The sequence below is a fragment of the Neolamprologus multifasciatus genome, chromosome 1, assembly GCF_963576455.1.
Source record: "Neolamprologus multifasciatus chromosome 1, fNeoMul1.2, whole genome shotgun sequence".
In the NCBI taxonomy this organism is placed as follows: domain Eukaryota; kingdom Metazoa; phylum Chordata; class Actinopteri; order Cichliformes; family Cichlidae; genus Neolamprologus; species Neolamprologus multifasciatus.
Window position 1 is genome coordinate 34,076,921 of NC_140439.1, and position 18,606 is coordinate 34,095,526.

Sequence of the window (18,606 nt, forward strand, 5' to 3'; positions counted from 1 at the left end):
TGAGACGTTACACCATGCTCAGGTAGACTGGCAGACACTGGCAGGGCCTCCATCCCTTTCTCCACCAAGCCAGACACAAGAGCAGCATTCAGCTCAGCCTTACGCAGAGCTGTGGAGACAGAAATGCCATAAAATGATGCCACCTCATGCAAATCCCTCTTCCTATAGGTGTCCAGTTGGACAAGCGAAGGGTTTGCTAGAAACAGTAATATCAAAGGTAGCCATTAAAACTAAAACCACCTGAGGCTAATAGTAACAACAAAGAAGCACCACCTCCAATACACAAATGAAAAACAGGTGGGAAATATGTGTGGCCACAGGGTTAACCAATAAATAAAAATACCACCCTCTCCCCAGACCTGCCTACTAAAATCTTAGCCTGCTTAGCTTCTGGAGTGTACCAGGCTCAAAGCAACTTTAAAGGCTAAGCATCAAGTGCACAAAGCACTGACAAGCCTACCCCCGACAGGGAACTAATCCCCACCCGGGATTACTCCGAAAATAAAAAGTAAAAAAAAATAAAAAATGAGTACCTGAAAGAGGAGCTTACGCTCAGCTAGACACTCCTCTTTGCTAACTGGAGAGAGCGCAGCAGATAAAATACAACTAAACAAGCCACCGGCAAACAACTCACTAAAACGCAATTGGTGTTCCATTCATATCCCAGACAAGCCCCCACATTGTTACATCCCCCCGAAGGGGTCTAGGCATGTGAGTGAGGGGACCAGTAACAAATGAGTCCAGAACAGAATGAAAGGAAAACAGACAGGTGTTTTTAGTAAATAAAATGGTCTTTATTATAGATAATCTTAACATAAAGAGCCGGCAACACCGTTTTACCGATAACACTCAGAAAAAGGAAAAAAGGTTGCAACAACAAAGAGCACAACAACCAAACAAAAACTCCACACCACGAGGAGGCACTTCCAGGAGCCCACAAGCTCACCCTATCACTAGCAGCAGCTAGCCTTACTGCTGCCGAGGCCCACAAGCCCACACTACTCACGTAAAGCAGCTATACTGTTTCCACAACTCCACACTTCAGGCAGGATAACTACACACCAAGAACACCCCACACTGCTCACAGCTCATCCCCAGCTTATATGACCTCAGAGAGGTGATTGCTGACTGGGCCCAGGTGGTAAATGAGTCCAATGAGCAGCAGCTGTGTCCTGGGGAGAGAGAAGAGCAAGAGAGAGACAGAGGGGTGGAGCAAGAGAGGAGGAGGAGGTGGAGAAAAACACCACGCCCACACAAGGGCAGTATCAGGAGGCCCAGCTAGGGCCGTAACAGTGGTACTGCTCTGCAGTGGTTTAGGTCTTACCTGGCTGAGAGAAGATCTCAGTCTTTTGGATTTCAGATCCTCCTCAGCTCCAGTCTCATGTGGGGTAACACAGGGATCAATACTTGGACCTCTGCTATTCCCTCTACATCTCCTGCCCCTTGGTTCTATTCTTAGAAGGCACAAAATTGCTTTCCATTGCTATGCAGACGATACGCAGGTATCCCGAGGAAACCGGTTTCTTTAGCTTTAAAAGGACATTCTAGCTTCATGGAGGATTTCAGCTGCTTACCAGTTCACAGCCTTTTTTTGTTTTATTTTTATTTCACAACGCATTAAATATTTTGAGTGAGTAACAGGTCTGGACTTAAGGCAGGGCAGTTTAAAACCAGCATTACATGTGTGATGTATTACAGCCTCCTGTTTTTGATTCTGGTAAATAATGCTCTTAAATTAGACATTTCTACTTAAATTATCATGTTGGTTAGTATCATTTCAACTTTATGGTTTGGTCTCTTTTAACATAGAACAAAATGAAGAAAAAATATTATCTGGAGGAGAATGGCACTCGAAGACTTTCCTTTGTAAGTACTAAACAAACAGCAAATTTACATGTTGCTTTTACTTCCTGACATCTTTTCCATCATCCACATCCTGCTTTCCTTTTAGATGCTTAGCTAATTTCAGACATTTAGCTATTGACTAAGGCACAACCTCAGTCTTTCATCCACTCTGCCTTTTTTACTCATTGTCTTATACTTTCTTTTTGCTTTTTTGACTGTTTAGGCAGACGATGGTGTCCGGTGGCGAACTGGATCTGAGATCATCAATCCAGATGATCCTTGTGTGCACAGCTGTGAAATGGATCACCCTTCCTCATTTAGGAAATATCAGCAGAGCTTGCAGATTCTCAAGCCCTTGCGTTTTTCCTCGCCACAGTCAGTGTCAACATCAAACTTGATCGTTTAGATGAACTTATTTGATGGCTAGTTATTTGTTTCCATATAAATACTTTATACTTGGAAATGTATTAATGCCCTCCTTTCACACAACATTTTATGTCTGCTTTATATTTAGGCCCCACCCTGTGGACAATGCAGGTTCCCTGTCCTTCATAACTTTTGCCTGGATGACCCCCATAATGTGGTCCATTTTTAGGAATAAGCTGGACATCTCCGAGCTAAAGTTGTCTCCTTTTGATATGGCTGACACCAGTGCACAAAGGTCTTTTCTCTTCATATTATATTCAGATTTAAACACAACATATCCAAAAATGAGTCAGGGGGATCACAGTCAAAATCCAAAGACATAGTGACAGTTGGAAAAGTACTTGAAATTTACTAAGTACCTATAATATTTAAAAGAAAAACAGACTGCTGGGTGAGTAGGTCCTGATTGTAAGTGTCTGGCAGGTTTCAGAGACTCTGGGATGAAGAAGTGGCAAAGAGGGGTCTGGAAAAAGCCTCACTGGTTCGTGTGGCCTTCCACTTTCAACGAACCAGGCTGATTGTCTCTGTCATTGTTGGTATTCTTGCCATGGTTTCAGCATTTTTGGGCCCGGTGAGTCATCATCTCTGTGTTTCATGTTCTTAGATATCAGAACATGAACAATCCCAGCTGTATACAGTGGAAACCAGTTTTGTCCAAAGGCATTTCTGCCATTTCTAAATGTCGCATCTGAGCAATTTAGAGAGGAACCATCTCATCAAGTCATCTGAAGGTGCACATAAGTAAAAAAAAAAACAAACAAACAATGATTTTAATCTCAGATCTTGTGATGAAAGTACATTTTGTTCTGAAAAGTAGTACCTGAAAGTGTAGCAATATATAATAACTAATATGTACATCTGTGGTGAAGTTTACATACAATCATCACGGGGATGAATGTCACGGTAATTCTGTGCCTCTGTTTTTTTCTTTGAACCGTTTCATTTTTCAGGGTGGAACTATTGTACAGCCAGTGTTGGGAAGGTTACTTTTAAAATGTATTCCATTACAGATTACAGAATACATGCCCCAAAATGTATTCTGTTTCGGAGGAAAACACGAACACAGTATACAGTCGAGTCTTAATAGCTTACTTACAACTGGGCTCGTCGGGCACTCTTCTTGGCTGCAGTGGTTATTATTATATTTACATGCTTCCAGCTCCCATTTCTGCTTGATGACAACTCGTACTTTTCCTTTTCTCCCTCCCTCGCTCACAGACACATAACGTGTATGGCAGTCCATTCTCCCAGCAGCACGGACTACACTGCCCATGAGGCTACATACCTGTGGCATTCTGCCTATTAGCTTAGCACAACAACAAAAAGGCGCTCTCTCAGCCGGGAAACACGCAGAGAGAGCGTCACCCTGTAACCATGGCAACCGTAACGCTGCCACCTGGAACGACAGGACGTAGCTGTCAAACAAAACCCAAACAGTCCTGACGCGATGATATGAAACAGGGAAGTACCTCCATGTAATCCATTTATTTCAACAAAGTAACTGTATTCTAAATACCACCTTTTTAAACGGTAACTGTAACGGAATACAGTTACTCACATTTTGTATTTTAAATACGTAACGGCCAGTAGCGGTTTTAGATACGGGCGACACGGGCAGTTGCCCGGGGCGGCATCGTAGTGGGGGGCGGCATCACGGGCATCGGCAAAAAAAAAAAAAATGCTCATGCTGCCCCGACGTCAGCCAGCGCATATTGGGAATGGTACAGGCACCGATCGGTTTTCTATCGCCCATTTGCTGGGAGTAAGGGCGCCCTTCGTTTACGAGGTGCACCTGCTGCTTGCGACACAGGGAGGAGAGGGCGGGGCGGCGGAGGATTCTCTGGCTGGCTGGAGCAGCATCTAAAAACCAACTCGTAAAACATGAACACGTTTTCAAACATGAAAACACCAGACATTATAATGCAGACTTATAATTTGCACCGATGTTTTTTCGAAATTCTATACACGAAAAGTGAGCGCGAGAGCCCTCGGTGCACCTGCTCGCTGCTGAAGTCAAAGTAAACTTTTTTGTCATCTCCGCTACATACAGTCCAGTATATAGAGACGAGACGGCGAGGCTCCAGTTACAGCAGTGCAAGTAAACAAACAATAAATATAAGAAGAGTAAGAAAATAAATATACACTTTAGGACCAGGGGTAAAGGGATCAATAACAATTTAAAATTTACAGTTTGATGATTTAAAGTCTCACACACAAGCCGTCGAAGGGGGGGGGGGGGGGGCGGCTGCTTCCAAATAGAGCACATTTCATTTATAATGTTGTAAATCCAAGCCCATTATGTATTCATGATTTGAATCCTGGGTTGTGTGAAATCTCAGAAATGCACCCTAGACAAAGTGAATCTGTGAACTAAGGTGTAGGTGTGTTAGATCATGTTGTGGTGATCCTCGAGTTTGGGGATTTGTGTTCATACTGGAGTGCAAAATTAAAACCAATGGAAGATGGACAAGAAAAGTTCAAAGCCATCAGGTCCTCGGTTTAGAAAAAAGAGAAAAGAAGAGGAGGAGAAACGAGCAAAAGATACAGGTAAGCAGATGTGTCATTGAATAATGGCAGGTCATCCTGAAACAATCAGAATCAGAATACTTTATTAATCCCTAAGGAAATTATGTGAGTTACAGTTGCTCCAAGATGAAATGGTAAAAATAGCAACAGTAACAGACTAAACTCCAAACAATACAATGTTACAGATTTTAATATTAATTAGTCATTGTCAATTGTTGATTTGTCCTGTTCTCATTGTATGACGAATTATGATGGCTGTTTGGCAGCCGTTTGCATACTATGCATACTCTCTCTCTCTTCATATGTGTGTGTGTGTACAACAGTTTTATGTTAATGTACAATCCTTAATATGTTGTGTGTGTGTGTGTGTGGGGGGGGGGGGGGGGCGCTAGAGGGAGTGTTCGCCCAGGGCGCCAAACAGGCTAGGACCGCCACTGGTAACGGCGCTACATGTATTCCGTTACTCCCCAACACTGTGTACAGCACACATCATTAATGACATTTCAGATTTTTTCAAATCCCCACAGGGTTAAAAGTATACCTACAAGCCTAAATATATACTTACACTCATTTTTTGTTAAATTTCCCAAGCAATTTGCACCTCAGCTAGATGCTTTTGGTAGCCATCACCAAACTTCAATACTTTTCTTCATAGAACTAGTACAGTTCATTTAAATTGGTTGATTTTCTGGCACAGACCCAGATCATTGTCCTGTTGAAAAAAACAACTTTGTCCAAGTTTTTACCATGTATCTGTTAAGATGAAGTTGAAAAATTTGGAGATAGTCCGTACATTGTGCAGGGAAACAGCTTCATAGCATTATGCCTCCATTGCCTTGCTTGACAGCTGGTACAGTGTTCTTAGCTTTAAGAGTTTCTGCTTTACTCCTCTAAATGTATCTCTTGTTATTGTGGCCAAATAGCTCAGTCTTGCTCTTGTCTGACCGTGTCATGGCATTCGACTTGTCCATGTGGGCAGCTGCAAATTTCAGTCGAACCTGAATGTGTCGATTTTGCAGCAGGGTCTTTGTTCTTTCTCTGCACCCTCTCAGTCCATGGTGATATAAAATATGTAATTTGATCTTAAAATAACATCTTCATGTTATTTAAGTGTCACTAACCATTTTCTCCCTGTTCTTTCAGGCTGTGCTGATCAGCATGATCTTGAATTATATTGAAAACCCAGAGGAGTCAGTGTCCAACACAGTGTCCTATGGTGTTGGTTTGTCCATTGGTCTGTTCACCACAGAATGTTGCAAGGCTCTCCTAGTATCCTTGCTGTGGGCAATAAACCTGCGCACAGCAGTGAGACTGAAAGGGGCTTTCTCTACAGTGGCTTTTCAGAAAATCATATCGCTGCGGGTATACAGCGGTGTTTCAGTGGGAGAGGTAAAGACTAGTTCTCACTTCTATGATAAATGCAATATAGCCACATTTGTCTGGGAAAGTTTTAATGCTCTTGTAATTGATTCTAAAGTAATTTTATCCACTTGTACAATATTCTTACAGGTGATAGCCTACAGAGGCCGGTGTAACAAAAATATGCTAATGTCTTTTTTAGCAAAGATTTCATTTTTGCTTTAAAAAACTTTGACATTGCTTTCACCCACGCTGTAGTGGAACAAACTTGGATGTGTGGTGCTGTTTGTGTCCATGGTAGACATTAGTGGACCAGATGTAATGTCTGCTATAGACATCTGTGAACATGAAAAGCAACCCTTTTTTGTCTTTGTTGTGTGGGATTATAATATTACTTTATGCCATGTTATACCCCTAAATTAAATTTCGAATTATTATGTAGTTTTAATTTGCATTATTCTCCTGAATTAGAAGAAGGTGATAACTATTACATTTGTTAAACTGATTTGCATTACATTAGACTGCTGATTTATTGTGAATGAATGATATTGTTTTATGATGCATTATACTGCTGAGTTATAAGAAATACTGTTTGCAGAAAGTCATCGCCTTATTTGTCTGATTAGAAGAGAACAGAGCATACCGCCCCATCTCAGCAGGAGCAGATAAACAGGGAGCCAAGGTCGTAGCTTAGGCGCTGTGTGAGAGAAAGAATGTGAATGTTTAGGCTTTTATGAGGCTATAAGGCTATAAGAGTTTGATCAATGCTACACCATTTTGAGATCTGATGCTGTCTGCGTACGGTGTCCATCTCCCACGCGTGTATTCGTTAAATCATTTCCTCTTGTATCCATCTCCAGTACTTTGAATCCGTAACAGTTGCTATATTCTATCTTGAGTGAGCATGATTTATATTTTGACGTGTATACATATGTTTTACATGTTTTTAATATCTCATGTATTCTTCTTTCTATCCCTCCATAATGTATTATAAATTATCTTGTGGGTCAATAGTGCTAAAAATAGTTTGAACTTGTTTTGACATAAAAGAAATTTGTTTTGATGCAATTCCTAATTAACTTTTCTTCATATCTTTCTGCTGCCTAGATGATTAACGTTTTGACCAATGATGGCCAGAGAATGTTCGAGGCTGTACTGCTTGGGAGCTTTGTGCTGTCTAGCCCAGTGCTCTATGTTTTGTGTATTGTCTACGCGTGCTACATCCTGGGCTACACCGCACTGACTGGAGTCTTCACATATCTGATTTTAATCCCTGTACAGGTCTGTGTATATTTCACATAAATCTAACATATTTTTACATTAGAAGCTGTGAAAAGAAAGTTGGTTCTTATTTTAACTGAAAATAGTGGAAAGTTAGCAAATCCAAATTTTGGAAATTGTATGCTTGTATGCTATATTTTCGAATTTGATGTTAGCAACAGAAATGATTTTAACCTTAATGTTGTAAAGGATTTGTATATTCCTGGAAGCTGTTTTGTTCAGGACAATATGTTCTTGTAGAATTTCCCACTACAATTCTGACCCAGGAAAAGGGAAAAACAAGGGCTCAATTAAAAGTCCTAATGTACTGCCTAGGGAAAAGCTTTTGCACCTTGTGCATAGTGATAGTGTGGCGAGGCAAAATTACATAAATTACATCATTGTTCAAAAATGTTTGGCCTATTTTGTGGCTAGGGTCCTGGAAGAGGTTCCCTGTGGAGACTCCATAGTTCTTTAGGAAGCTTGATCAGGGGGAGGTGTTTGCAAGTATGCAAATAGTTTGTTTTATGCCAGCAACTCTTTTTTGCTAGCATAAAATTCTTCATCTCTAAAACCTAATACTGACCAATAATGAAATATAAGTATGTGTTTAATATGAGCTAATGAAAAATAATGGCAAACACTAATATTGCAAAAACCAGACAAACAAAAATAATCAAAAAAACAAAACAAAACAAACTACACAAATGAAGTTTGTAACAATAATATAATAATAACAATAAAAATAAGAACAATAAGAACAAAATATTATATCACAAAAAATTGAGGCATATAGAACGGTATGTTTTACCTTCCTATAAACTCATTTCCTTGTTTAGTAAGCTGCTAAGATAGCAAAACTGTGATTTTTCTGTGTTTTTCTTATATTATCCCAAATATAGTACTTTGCTTGTTATTAACTTTAGTCACTCACAATGTATTTTTCTTGATTTTTGTAGATTTTCATGGCCAAGCTCATAAATAAATTCAGATGGAAGTCCTTATTGTTAACCGACAGCAGAGTTCGCACAATGAATGAGATTCTCAACAGTATAAAGCTAATCAAGATGTATGCGTGGGAAGATTCTTTTGAGAAGACGATTACAGGTATGTCAAGCTGTTTCATGTTGATATTTTTTTAACCAGTATGTCAAATATCAAGGAAATATTCATACACACCAATTTGTTTAAAAACAAAATCAGCAAACATATAGTCACAATGGGCATCCTTATGTACAGTTGTGATCAGAAGTCCAGATGCTTTTGGTCACCATCATCAAGCCTAGCCCCAAGAGGGTTGAGGTTAGGGCTTTAAGCTTCTGGACTGGTCTTCTGAATGTTAGTCTAATTTATCCATTGCAAAACCAATTTTGTGCCAAAGTGGAAGAATTTGGAGGTACCACTGGCCACAAAAGAACCCCAGCCAATGATGCTTTACAGCTCGTACTATTATCTTAGGTTTGAAAGCCTCATCTTTACTTCTCTAAGCGTATCTCTTATCACCGTGGACAAATAACTCAATCTTTGTCTTGTCAGACCATAAAACCTTTTTTCCAGAGGGCATTTGGCTTGTCCATGTGCAAATTTCAGTCAAGTCTGAAGGTGTCGATTTTGAAGCAGGGGCTTCTTTCTTGGTTGGCAGCCTCTCAGTCCATGGAGCTATACCTCACTTCACTGTGAAAACTGATGTCGATGTTCTTGTACTTAGAATTGTTTGAAATGATGATCTTGGAATCTGCGTCTTGTGTAAATCAATACTTCTCTTTCTGAGATCTTCACTGAGTTCTTTCTCTTCCCCATTGTTCTGAGTATTGGTCCGTCCAATGATTGTTGTTAATGAAATCCTTTTTATGCTGGCAAAAAGAACCTAAAAGTTGCAATTAATCATTATCACTAACGAGATAATAATAGGTTTTGGTCCAGTCAAGTGAAAACACATTGTAGAACCATCAACACCACTTAATAAAAGATTTAAGTGAATGCATATTTGAGCCTGCATGTATCATTTTGAGACCGTATGGATAAGCTTTACCGTCATTACATCCCAAAGACAGAACTGTTTAAAGAAATAGTTAAAGCCCAAAATTACAATGACATTCATTAGTGTATGATGAGGGTATGTAAACTTCTGATCTCCTGACCGCAACTACAGATCTATAATGAGTAAGGTGACCTCATGTCTAACGAATCCATACACTTTTATGTACCTCTCACAAGAATATCTATTTGTTAGACTCCCTTCATTACAAGTTGAAGCAGTCATCTGCCTCTAAAACATGCAGTTGTTTGTGAGAACATCTTGAACTCTCACTTACGTTCAATTTACCTTGAACTTTTATGGACATTCATTGGCTTGCTGCCAAATCTGGGGCACGTGTTCTCATTTTCCTATGACAAGTAAAGTGCATGTGGGAATATGATATGCTTTAGTATCTTATGATCTTGTTAACTTTCTTATCAACACTGTGAGGTCTAGGTCTTCAGTCTGTACTCTTGGTAGTTTCTTGAATAAAAAAATGATCATAATGTAGTCATCTGAATACCTTATTGCTCATTACTAAGGTGCTCACTAAAGAACTACAGTAAAAAAAAAAAAAGGTAAGTCACTAAAGATAAAGTTAGCTAATGAAAAACTTTTAATTCTTACAGGCTTAAGGAAAAATGAAAAGAAACAACTACAGAAGGTCAGTTATGTCCAGAATATTAATATAAGCATCGCCAACATCATACCCACCATTGCCACTGTCCTCACCTTTCTGGTTCACACTTTGTTGGGGTTACCTCTCAGCACTTCTGATGTGAGTACTACAGCAGTATACTAAAACTGTACATGTCAACTTAAAGTAACAAATCTGAGATTCTGCAGTTCTGAAACTCAGACTGTTTGGATATGAGTCATAAGATAATGAAATAAAGGTTTATTGCATTCCTTTAATTGCAATTGTGCTAAACCAGATTGCTGTGGCCCATTTAATATCAACATGATTTGCTTGCATTCCATAATCATATATAGTGTTTTAACATAATTCTTTGTTTTTACTAGGCTTTTACCACAATTGGCATCTTCACCTGCATGAGGTTCTCCCTCGTTGTCCTGCCCCCGTCTGTGAAGGCCACAGCTGAGGCTGTTGTAGCACTAAGACGATTAAGGGTAAATTATTTGTTTTGTGCCCTCTGTAACAATTCATGTAGTGACTCTATTGTGCTTTTTGTGTCTTTTGTCATATATATTCTTACACTGATGCATGCTCATATGAACACACTTTCAAATAATGAAGTCAGCATATGTACAAGCGAGCCAAAACCTCACAATTCAGACGTTTCTAAAATCACAGTTTTATTTTTATTTTTTTGTACTGCTGGCTGCCAGTGGCAGATCCTATGCATGATAAGGTCATCTCAGGTACACATCTTTAAATATAAGATATATTGTCAACCTGCATCACAAATCTGGTTTTAACGCTGCTTTGATTCTGTCTTACTTTTACCCTTGCTTTTGTCACACCTTGTATCTGACTTTCATTCAGAAATATCAACAGAAAAACACAGATAAGCTTATAAATGCTGTTTGTTGTTATTTCAGAATATTTTGCTGATCCAGAATCCTGAGCCCTACCTGATAAAAAAGGTAGATAATGACTCGGCTATAGTGATGAAAAATGCTACATTTTCCTGGACCAGACCTGAAAGCCAGTCTTCCCCCCCACCCAGCACAGCCAACGGAGTGTCAGAACACAAGACAGCTGAGACTGAATCCTCATCAGCATTGAAAAACATCTCCTTCACACTGCCTAAGGTGTGATTCAATTCTGATAATGATATCTCAGATTATCTGCATTCTATTAAAAGTAAACTAATTGTCTCTGGTATTTCTCGAAGGGCAACCTGCTCGGCGTCTGTGGGAATGTGGGGAGTGGAAAGACATCACTGATTTCCAGCATTTTGGAACAGGTTGCTTTCTCTTTTGTGTTTTTGTCCCTTTCTGTTATTTTGTATCGTTTCTTTATAGTTTTCTTTTATTTATTTTTTGTTCACTCTTTCGTTATTTGCATGTGTTGAAAAGATAGAACGAGGACTTTGAAGATTCAGTGAATGTAGACAGTGAGCGAAACAGGAGGACTGTTGGAGGAAAGTTTGTGAATCAGGAAGTGCAGGGGATTAATAAGAAGGTGAGGGCAGCTATGAAGAGGATGAAGACTGGAAAGGCATTTATGACCAGGGCAAGGGTGATGTGCAAAAGTGTAATAACTTTTTTCTTCTTTTTGTTTTGTTAGCTTGAAGACACGTTATTAGGCAAAACTTGTGCTAATGCTACTAGGATTCAGCTAATGTCTGTTATAGAAATGTAGTCGATTAAATAAAATAAGTCCTACTACTGGAGTTCATTTGCGAGGTTTATTCTCGCATGAAGGAATTCAGTCAGTACAAGGCATGGAGGATTGAAGTGAGGAATTCTCTGGAACAGGGGAAGCAGACCCTACATGTATAGGTTGTTACCCTGTTGCAAGACAGAAAACTAGTCACCCTACACAGGTCAAACATAGTTCAACAGGATATATGTAGCAGATAAGCTAAACAAGTCTTATCAATCCAGAGACTAGAAGCAGGGCACTGTCTGAGTTGGGGGAATTCTGCATGCTTGCACTTCCACTTCATGCAGGGGTCAAGCTGTATCTTAGTATATAACAAAACAATCTTCTACATATCTTATCTGCATAACACCTGTGTACAAGGAAGCTGTTACAGTTTGTTTGCAAACATAGTAGTAATCTCCAACTTTATCTTCAGAATTATGTAGATGACAGAGAGTGATAAAGTTTTTGAGTCATACCATGAAGCTACAGGAAAAAATTGTTGAAGGTAGGTTAGTAAGAAAGGTGACGATCAGTGAGCAGAACAATGGCTTCATGCCAGGAAAGAGCATTATTGATGTTTGCTTTGAGATTGTTGACCGAGAAGTAGAGAGAAGGTAAGAAGAAGTTGCACTGTGTCTTTGTGTGAATCTAGAAAAAGTTTATGGTAGGGTGTCAAAAGACAAACTGTGGTGCTGCTGCACTTCTCTCAGTAGCAGAGAAGTATGTTAGGGTGGTGCAAGACGTGTACGAGGACAACAAGACAGTTGTGAGGTGTGTGGTAGGAGTGAAAATGGGATTATATCAATGAGTGGCTCTGAGCCTCTTCTTCTTTGCAGTGGAGATGGATATGCTGATAGAAAAGGTCAGGCAGAAGTCTCTGTGAACTAGGATGTATGCAGATGATACTGTGATCTTTATTAAGAGTGTGGAGCAGGTGGAAAAGAGCCTGGAGAGGTGGAAGTACACACTGGAGAGAAAAGGGATGAAAGTCAATACATATATATGAATAGGGCATACGATCAGCCGTGGCAAGGTCTAACAAGAGACGAATGAGGAGAAAGAAGAAGTTTTTACTATTTCTAACCGTACATAAAATGTCCAGTAAATATAGCTTTTCTGTCTCCTTGATTTTATCTTTTAGATGTACCTTCTTCAGGGCTCCGTCACAGCCGATGGGACATTTGCTTACGTCTCCCAGCAGGCCTGGATTTTCCACGGAACTGTTCAAGAAAATATCCTCATGGGGGAACCTTTTGACCAAACCAAGTAATTGATAATTTAACATAAATCAGCGCTTCTCACTATTTTTGAGTAGCTAAGACTTGAATATGAAAAGAACAGGTATTATTATAAAATAAGGAAATTTCATTTGGGGCAATATGATTTTAATTACTGCACCAACCAAGACTATATATTCCCTGTGACTTTACCTTACATGAAAAATGTTCAACTAGGAGAAAGTTCATCTTATCTTTGTGAATTTGCATCTGATAAGAATGTAATAAAGGTGGAGGTCATCTTCATTATCTGACAGGGTTACAATAGGAAGTAGGGATGCACCGATACCACTTTTTTGGAAAACGAGTACGAGTACTTGCATTTCAGTACTCGCCGATACCGATACCGAGTACTTACTCATTGACAAATGCCAACCATTTGACTTTCTGGTAGTAATAAGGGAAATGTATTTCATATTATATATATTGCATACATTTGTATTTGTGTATTTTAGTTACAAATATATAATATTTCAGATGTAAAATAATCTTACATTTAGTACTGTAGTTTATCATTGAATACCTATAGCACACAGACTTTACCTTGGGTCAAGTATGGTGGAGATGAAGTACAGTGGGTTGGTCTCGACGTCACTGAAGCGCTTCTTGACAGCTGCCAGTAAGGTTGCTTTCATTGTCTTGACGCCGTGGTCATCGTCTGTTTCTCTGTTTAGAAGTCTCACTAGCACAGTCACAGCTGGGATGACATCAGAGGCTAGTGCGTCGTAGCTGCTCACTTTTTTAGTTAGTTCCTCAAAGGGGGCGAGGATGGCAACAGTCGTCTCCATAAGAGCCCATTGGTGAGCGGTGAGGTAGTCAGGGAGTTCGTGCTCGGACACCTCCAGCACTCGCTTTTGCTCAATGAGGGACTGGAGCATGTAATACGTGCTGTTCCAGCGCATCTGTACGTCCTGCTGCAGTCTCTTTATTGGCTGGTTGAGCTGTCCCTGAATGTCCTCGAGGCGGGAGTAGGCTAAGGCGGAATGTTTAAAATGCCCAACTATTTTCCGTCCCACTGTTATAGCATCAGCTATGCTCCTCTGTGCTAATAAGCATGGGTAAATAAGCGTGGGTAAACTCTTTGTACTTGCTGTCGTGTTGGGATTTTAGGTGCTTGATTAAATTACTTGTGTTAAATGCGCTACCTTTAGAGCTTCCTCTGGACAATTTCGCTGAGCACAATTTGCAGTCCGCCTTTGTTTTCGCGTCTTTGTTCACTTTGAAATAGTTCCACACGGCTGACATGTCTCGCCTTGTGACTTTACCTTACATGAAAAATGTTCAACTAAAAGAAAGTTCATCTTATCTTTGTGAATTTGCATCTGATAAGAATGTAATAAAGGTGGAGGTCATCTTCATTATCTGACAGGGTTACAATAGGAAGTAGGGATGCACCGATACCACTTTTTTGGAAAACGAGTACGAGTACTTGCATTTCAGTACTTGCGCCAGTACGGGCGCCAAGTGCCCGCCTGGGGGCAGGCACTTGCCGCTTGTGATTAACCCCTTACATGCCGCTCAAACATAGACAGGTCTCAGACCGTGGTATCGGTCCCCGGTATCGGGGGACTTTTAACGAGTACGAGTACTTTAGAAAATGTGGTATCGAGGCCGATACCAGATACCCGTATCAGTATCGGTGCATCCCTAATAGGAAGTTCAATTTAGTGATGGTGAGAAGGGAAACTTGCTGACCTCTGTAGTGTTGACTTAACAGAAAGTGAAAGGGCCCTTTCATAACCTCTCATAAACCACCAGGCACCATATATCTGAGCAAATTAAAGGAATTCTTTTTCAAAGAAAAGTTTTCCAGAGACCAGTGCTTATCCTGATTACATATGTTATTGGACTCATTTTTAGAATTATTTAAATGGTTCTGTTCGATACACTATATTTCTCTCAATCAGGGCACTATCTTACATTGTCACTCCACAGATATGACAGGGTTGTGGATATCTGTAGCCTCAGAGCTGACCTGAAGATTCTGCCATTCGGTGACCAAACTGAGGTAGGTGATCTCTCTTTAAACTGTCAAAGAAATTCTGAAAGTCCTTATCTGCATAAACAAGTATCTGCTTGATAAGTAGAAAAAAAAGCCTTGTGTCATGTGTCCTAGTCGTTTAAACATACAATTCAACAAAGTTCAAAATAAATAATGAGCTATTTGAAGTTAAACAAACTGTAACAATCATATCTCCCCTCCAGCAACTACTATGGGAAGATAAAAGAGGGTATATTGAGACAGAATAATGCTATAGTGTTGTATGGAATAAATGCACTAGTATAATGTAATCAATTACAATATTTAAAATATAATACCATCTCTTCCAAAAAGATTGAGTAAATTTCTGGATTGTATTAAGTCTTACTGACATTTTGTCAGATTGGGGAGCGGGGGCTTAATCTGTCAGGGGGACAGAAGCAGAGGATCAGCCTGGCCAGAGCAGTCTACTCCAACAAGGACATCTTCCTCCTTGACGATCCTCTATCTGCTGTTGACGCTCATGTGGGGAAACATATTTTTGAAGAATGCATAAAGAAGGAGCTCCAAGGAAAATCTGTTATACTGGTTACACACCAGCTCCAGGTAAGAACACTTTAGTGCTTTCACTAAAGAATAACACTAAATGACAACTGATGTAAGCAGTTAAAAGAAGACTTTCTGACCATATATATTGTAATTGGATGGATCATAGCTTGGTCTGAGAAATCTGAAATCTGGAAATCAGATTTCATGAATATGAATATGCATATTCATGAAATTAATATGCATATTGTCTAAAATTGTTTTTTTAAATATGACATTTTGGACAAATTCAATCAAATCTGAAAAAAACCTAGAAGGCCTTCTTGGCTAATAGTTTACCTACTAATCATAAGTCACTAATCTGAGGAAGAGTATTTGACTGGTGCTCTTACCCGTGAGTTCTAAGCCATTTCGTAAGTCACGATACTGGAGATAAGAACATCTGTCAAATGACATAAATATGTACGTACATGTGATTATAGTTTTGAACAGGTCTGACGACACTGTAGATTTTGTTGCCACAGTTGTTCTCACTTATGCTTGCTAGTATTTGGAGTTCTGTGATGACATCCTGGTTCTGGATGAAGGGGAGATCAGGGAGGCCGGAAACCACCAAACCTTGATGAACGCCAGTGGACGCTATGCTCAGCTCATCAGCAATTACCAGATGGAACAGTCCAAAGTAAGTATACCCTAAATTAAAAGCATGCATCTTGTACCTCTTCTATTTTTATCTTTGATTCTTATTATTATGTTCCTGCAAACCACCTCACCTGTTCTTTATTGTTTTATTATGTCAAAAACAATAAACGTAATGATCAGTTGTAAAACAAGGTACAAATCATTCCATTTGTGGTTATACGTTTGTATGGGCTGTAATGCTGTGTTCCTGATATTCTTGCTTGTCAGACTCAGAATGAGGAGGGAGAGGAAGAGGAGGATTTATCATCCCAGGATGCCGCTGAGTTGAAAGAGGTTGAGCTCAGATATCGTGCAGACAGTGGGATAGCAAACCCTGGTATAAAAACTAGGAAGAAAATCATTTTAATAATTTGAACTTTTTGGGTGTTTTTGAATTCATGACAGACTTTACATGTTTTAGTAGTGGTGCTTTTTTGAATACGGTGGGATTTTTGTTTGTTTGTTTTGTCACTGTCCAGAGACCAGTGTTCAGGGGGATGACGCTGACACTTTCTAAATGTTGCTGCACCGCATGTGCAGTGTTGACACATCAGTACTTTTGTTTGAGCAACTGTATAACCAGGGACAGGTCAAAGTTTTGTAAATCAAAAACAAGGCCTTGTAAAGTAATAAAAGACAGGGCAGCAAACGTGTAGACCTGGCTGTTTTTGCTATATACCCATGTTATTTTTCTCTAACAAACACCTGCAAAATTCTTGTGACTTCATACCAAAAACATGACCTGTGAAGGTCATGACATAACATTACTATCATATTTATATGCATCAAAGCATTCATTGACCTGCAATCAGGTCAGGATAGAAATGTTTGATCACAGTTGTATACAAGTGATCAGTTTCCAGATTTCCTTGCTGTAGGGGTCTGTGGTTCAACTCTTTGCAGTTATGTCTTACAATATGTGGACAATGATAATTTAAGTCAATTTTTGTGTTTGTAGAATGATAAAATTACTTCTATTCTTCCCTTCAGCATTTGACATGTCAGATGAAAAGGATCATGAAACAACAGCTGAGCAAAAGCGTAAGTTCCCTTAATTCTGAGTGTCATCCCACCGTTTGTCAGCTGTTGTCACTATTACATATTTAGTTGTTATGTGATCCCCTTTTTTACACCAAGATTTTTTAAATATTTTTTATAATGGAAATGCACATGTGATGCATGTCAATGCAAATGGAAGTCACTAATCCACTCTATTAAAATATTTTCCCTGTTTTAAGCTCCTGTCAAGTCTGATGACCAGCTGGTCCGTCAAGAGTCCTCCACAGAGGGTGCTGTCTCCTTAAGAACCTACCACCGGTACTGTCAAGCAGCTGGAGGTCTGATACAACACACACATGCATTTACATGATTTTGAGCAATAATGTACCAATATGTACTTAATAGTTGTGCTGTAACTCTTTGCTACAGGCTACTTTCTTGTCTTTCTCACCGTCCTGAACATTGTCCTGATGATGGGATCCACAGCCTTCAGCAACTGGTGGCTCAGCTTCTGGCTTGGAATGGGTAATGGGGTGAGAATCCTCTCTCTCTAGCATTCACACAAAAAAATTCTCATCATGCATAAACAGCTTGGGTGACATGACTATGAGCTCTCAGTCACTGTGTAACCTTACACAAGTGAATCCAATAAAGATGATTACAAGCACCAGAAGGTACATTGTTTCAAGTAAGATTGTCCGTGTTAGCCAGTCTCTTTAAAATTAGAGGGTTACAATGGACTTAAGGTAAAACCTTGAATTTTTGGCTTTTTCAGGCTATCTCAGCTTTTAAGTAACCCACAAATACTTACTAGTGATGAGTTCAGGTGGTGGTCAAGTGAGGTCTGTGAGAGTTAGTGCTCTTTGGCCTTATTTGGTCTTGAGCAGTTCTTATTAAGCTCAGATTATTGGATGTGCTCATTATACTGCTGCAGTGTGAATGGTTTGGGGTTCCCCTAGGGACCCCAAAGCTAGGGGTCCCTAGGGGAACCCCTAGGGGAACCCCTAGGGGTTCCCCTAGGGACCCCAAAGCGCTTTACACACCCAGTCATCCACCCATTCACACACACATTCACACACTGGTGGAGGCAGCTACAGTTGTAGCCACACACAGCTTCAGAAGCGAGGCTGCCATATCGCGCCATCGGCCCTTCTGGCCAACACCAGTAGGCGGTAGGTGAAGTGTCTTGCCCAAGGACACAACTACAGAGACTGTCCGAGCCAGGGCTCGAACCAGCAACCTTCCGATTACAAGGCGAACTCCCAACTCTTGAGCCACGATCGCCCTACGATACGATAGTACACTCTCGTATTATTCCAGCCTATCAGTACACACATCTTAGTCTACCCAT

At 39.9% G+C, this 18,606-nt stretch overlaps 2 protein-coding genes across 4 annotated transcripts in view; one reads left to right on the forward strand and one right to left on the reverse strand.

The window, feature by feature from the left end:
- Positions 1–18,606, reverse strand: part of LOC146526141 (ATP-binding cassette sub-family C member 12-like) — a 154,130-nt gene that overhangs the window by 35,961 nt on the left and 99,563 nt on the right. The gene's annotated exons all lie outside the window — the stretch shown is intronic.
- The window catches only part of abcc12 (ATP-binding cassette, sub-family C (CFTR/MRP), member 12), a 40,378-nt gene that overhangs the window by 15,469 nt on the left and 6,303 nt on the right, over positions 1–18,606 (forward strand). For all 3 annotated transcript variants that reach the window (XM_085155623.1, XM_085155613.1, XM_085155604.1), the window contains exons 2-20: positions 1,810–1,866; positions 2,069–2,220; positions 2,360–2,506; positions 2,695–2,842; positions 5,941–6,186; positions 7,264–7,437; positions 8,376–8,523; positions 10,066–10,214; positions 10,460–10,567; positions 11,000–11,212; positions 11,296–11,367; positions 12,913–13,037; positions 14,984–15,056; positions 15,432–15,635; positions 16,123–16,257; positions 16,485–16,593; positions 17,247–17,297; positions 17,495–17,593; positions 17,685–17,788. In XM_085155623.1, coding sequence (XP_085011749.1) covers positions 1,816–1,866; positions 2,069–2,220; positions 2,360–2,506; positions 2,695–2,842; positions 5,941–6,186; positions 7,264–7,437; positions 8,376–8,523; positions 10,066–10,214; positions 10,460–10,567; positions 11,000–11,212; positions 11,296–11,367; positions 12,913–13,037; positions 14,984–15,056; positions 15,432–15,635; positions 16,123–16,257; positions 16,485–16,593; positions 17,247–17,297; positions 17,495–17,593; positions 17,685–17,788 — 2,508 coding nt within the window. In that variant the 5' untranslated portion in view covers positions 1,810–1,815. The remainder of the gene's footprint in view (positions 1–1,809; positions 1,867–2,068; positions 2,221–2,359; positions 2,507–2,694; positions 2,843–5,940; positions 6,187–7,263; positions 7,438–8,375; positions 8,524–10,065; positions 10,215–10,459; positions 10,568–10,999; positions 11,213–11,295; positions 11,368–12,912; positions 13,038–14,983; positions 15,057–15,431; positions 15,636–16,122; positions 16,258–16,484; positions 16,594–17,246; positions 17,298–17,494; positions 17,594–17,684; positions 17,789–18,606) is intronic.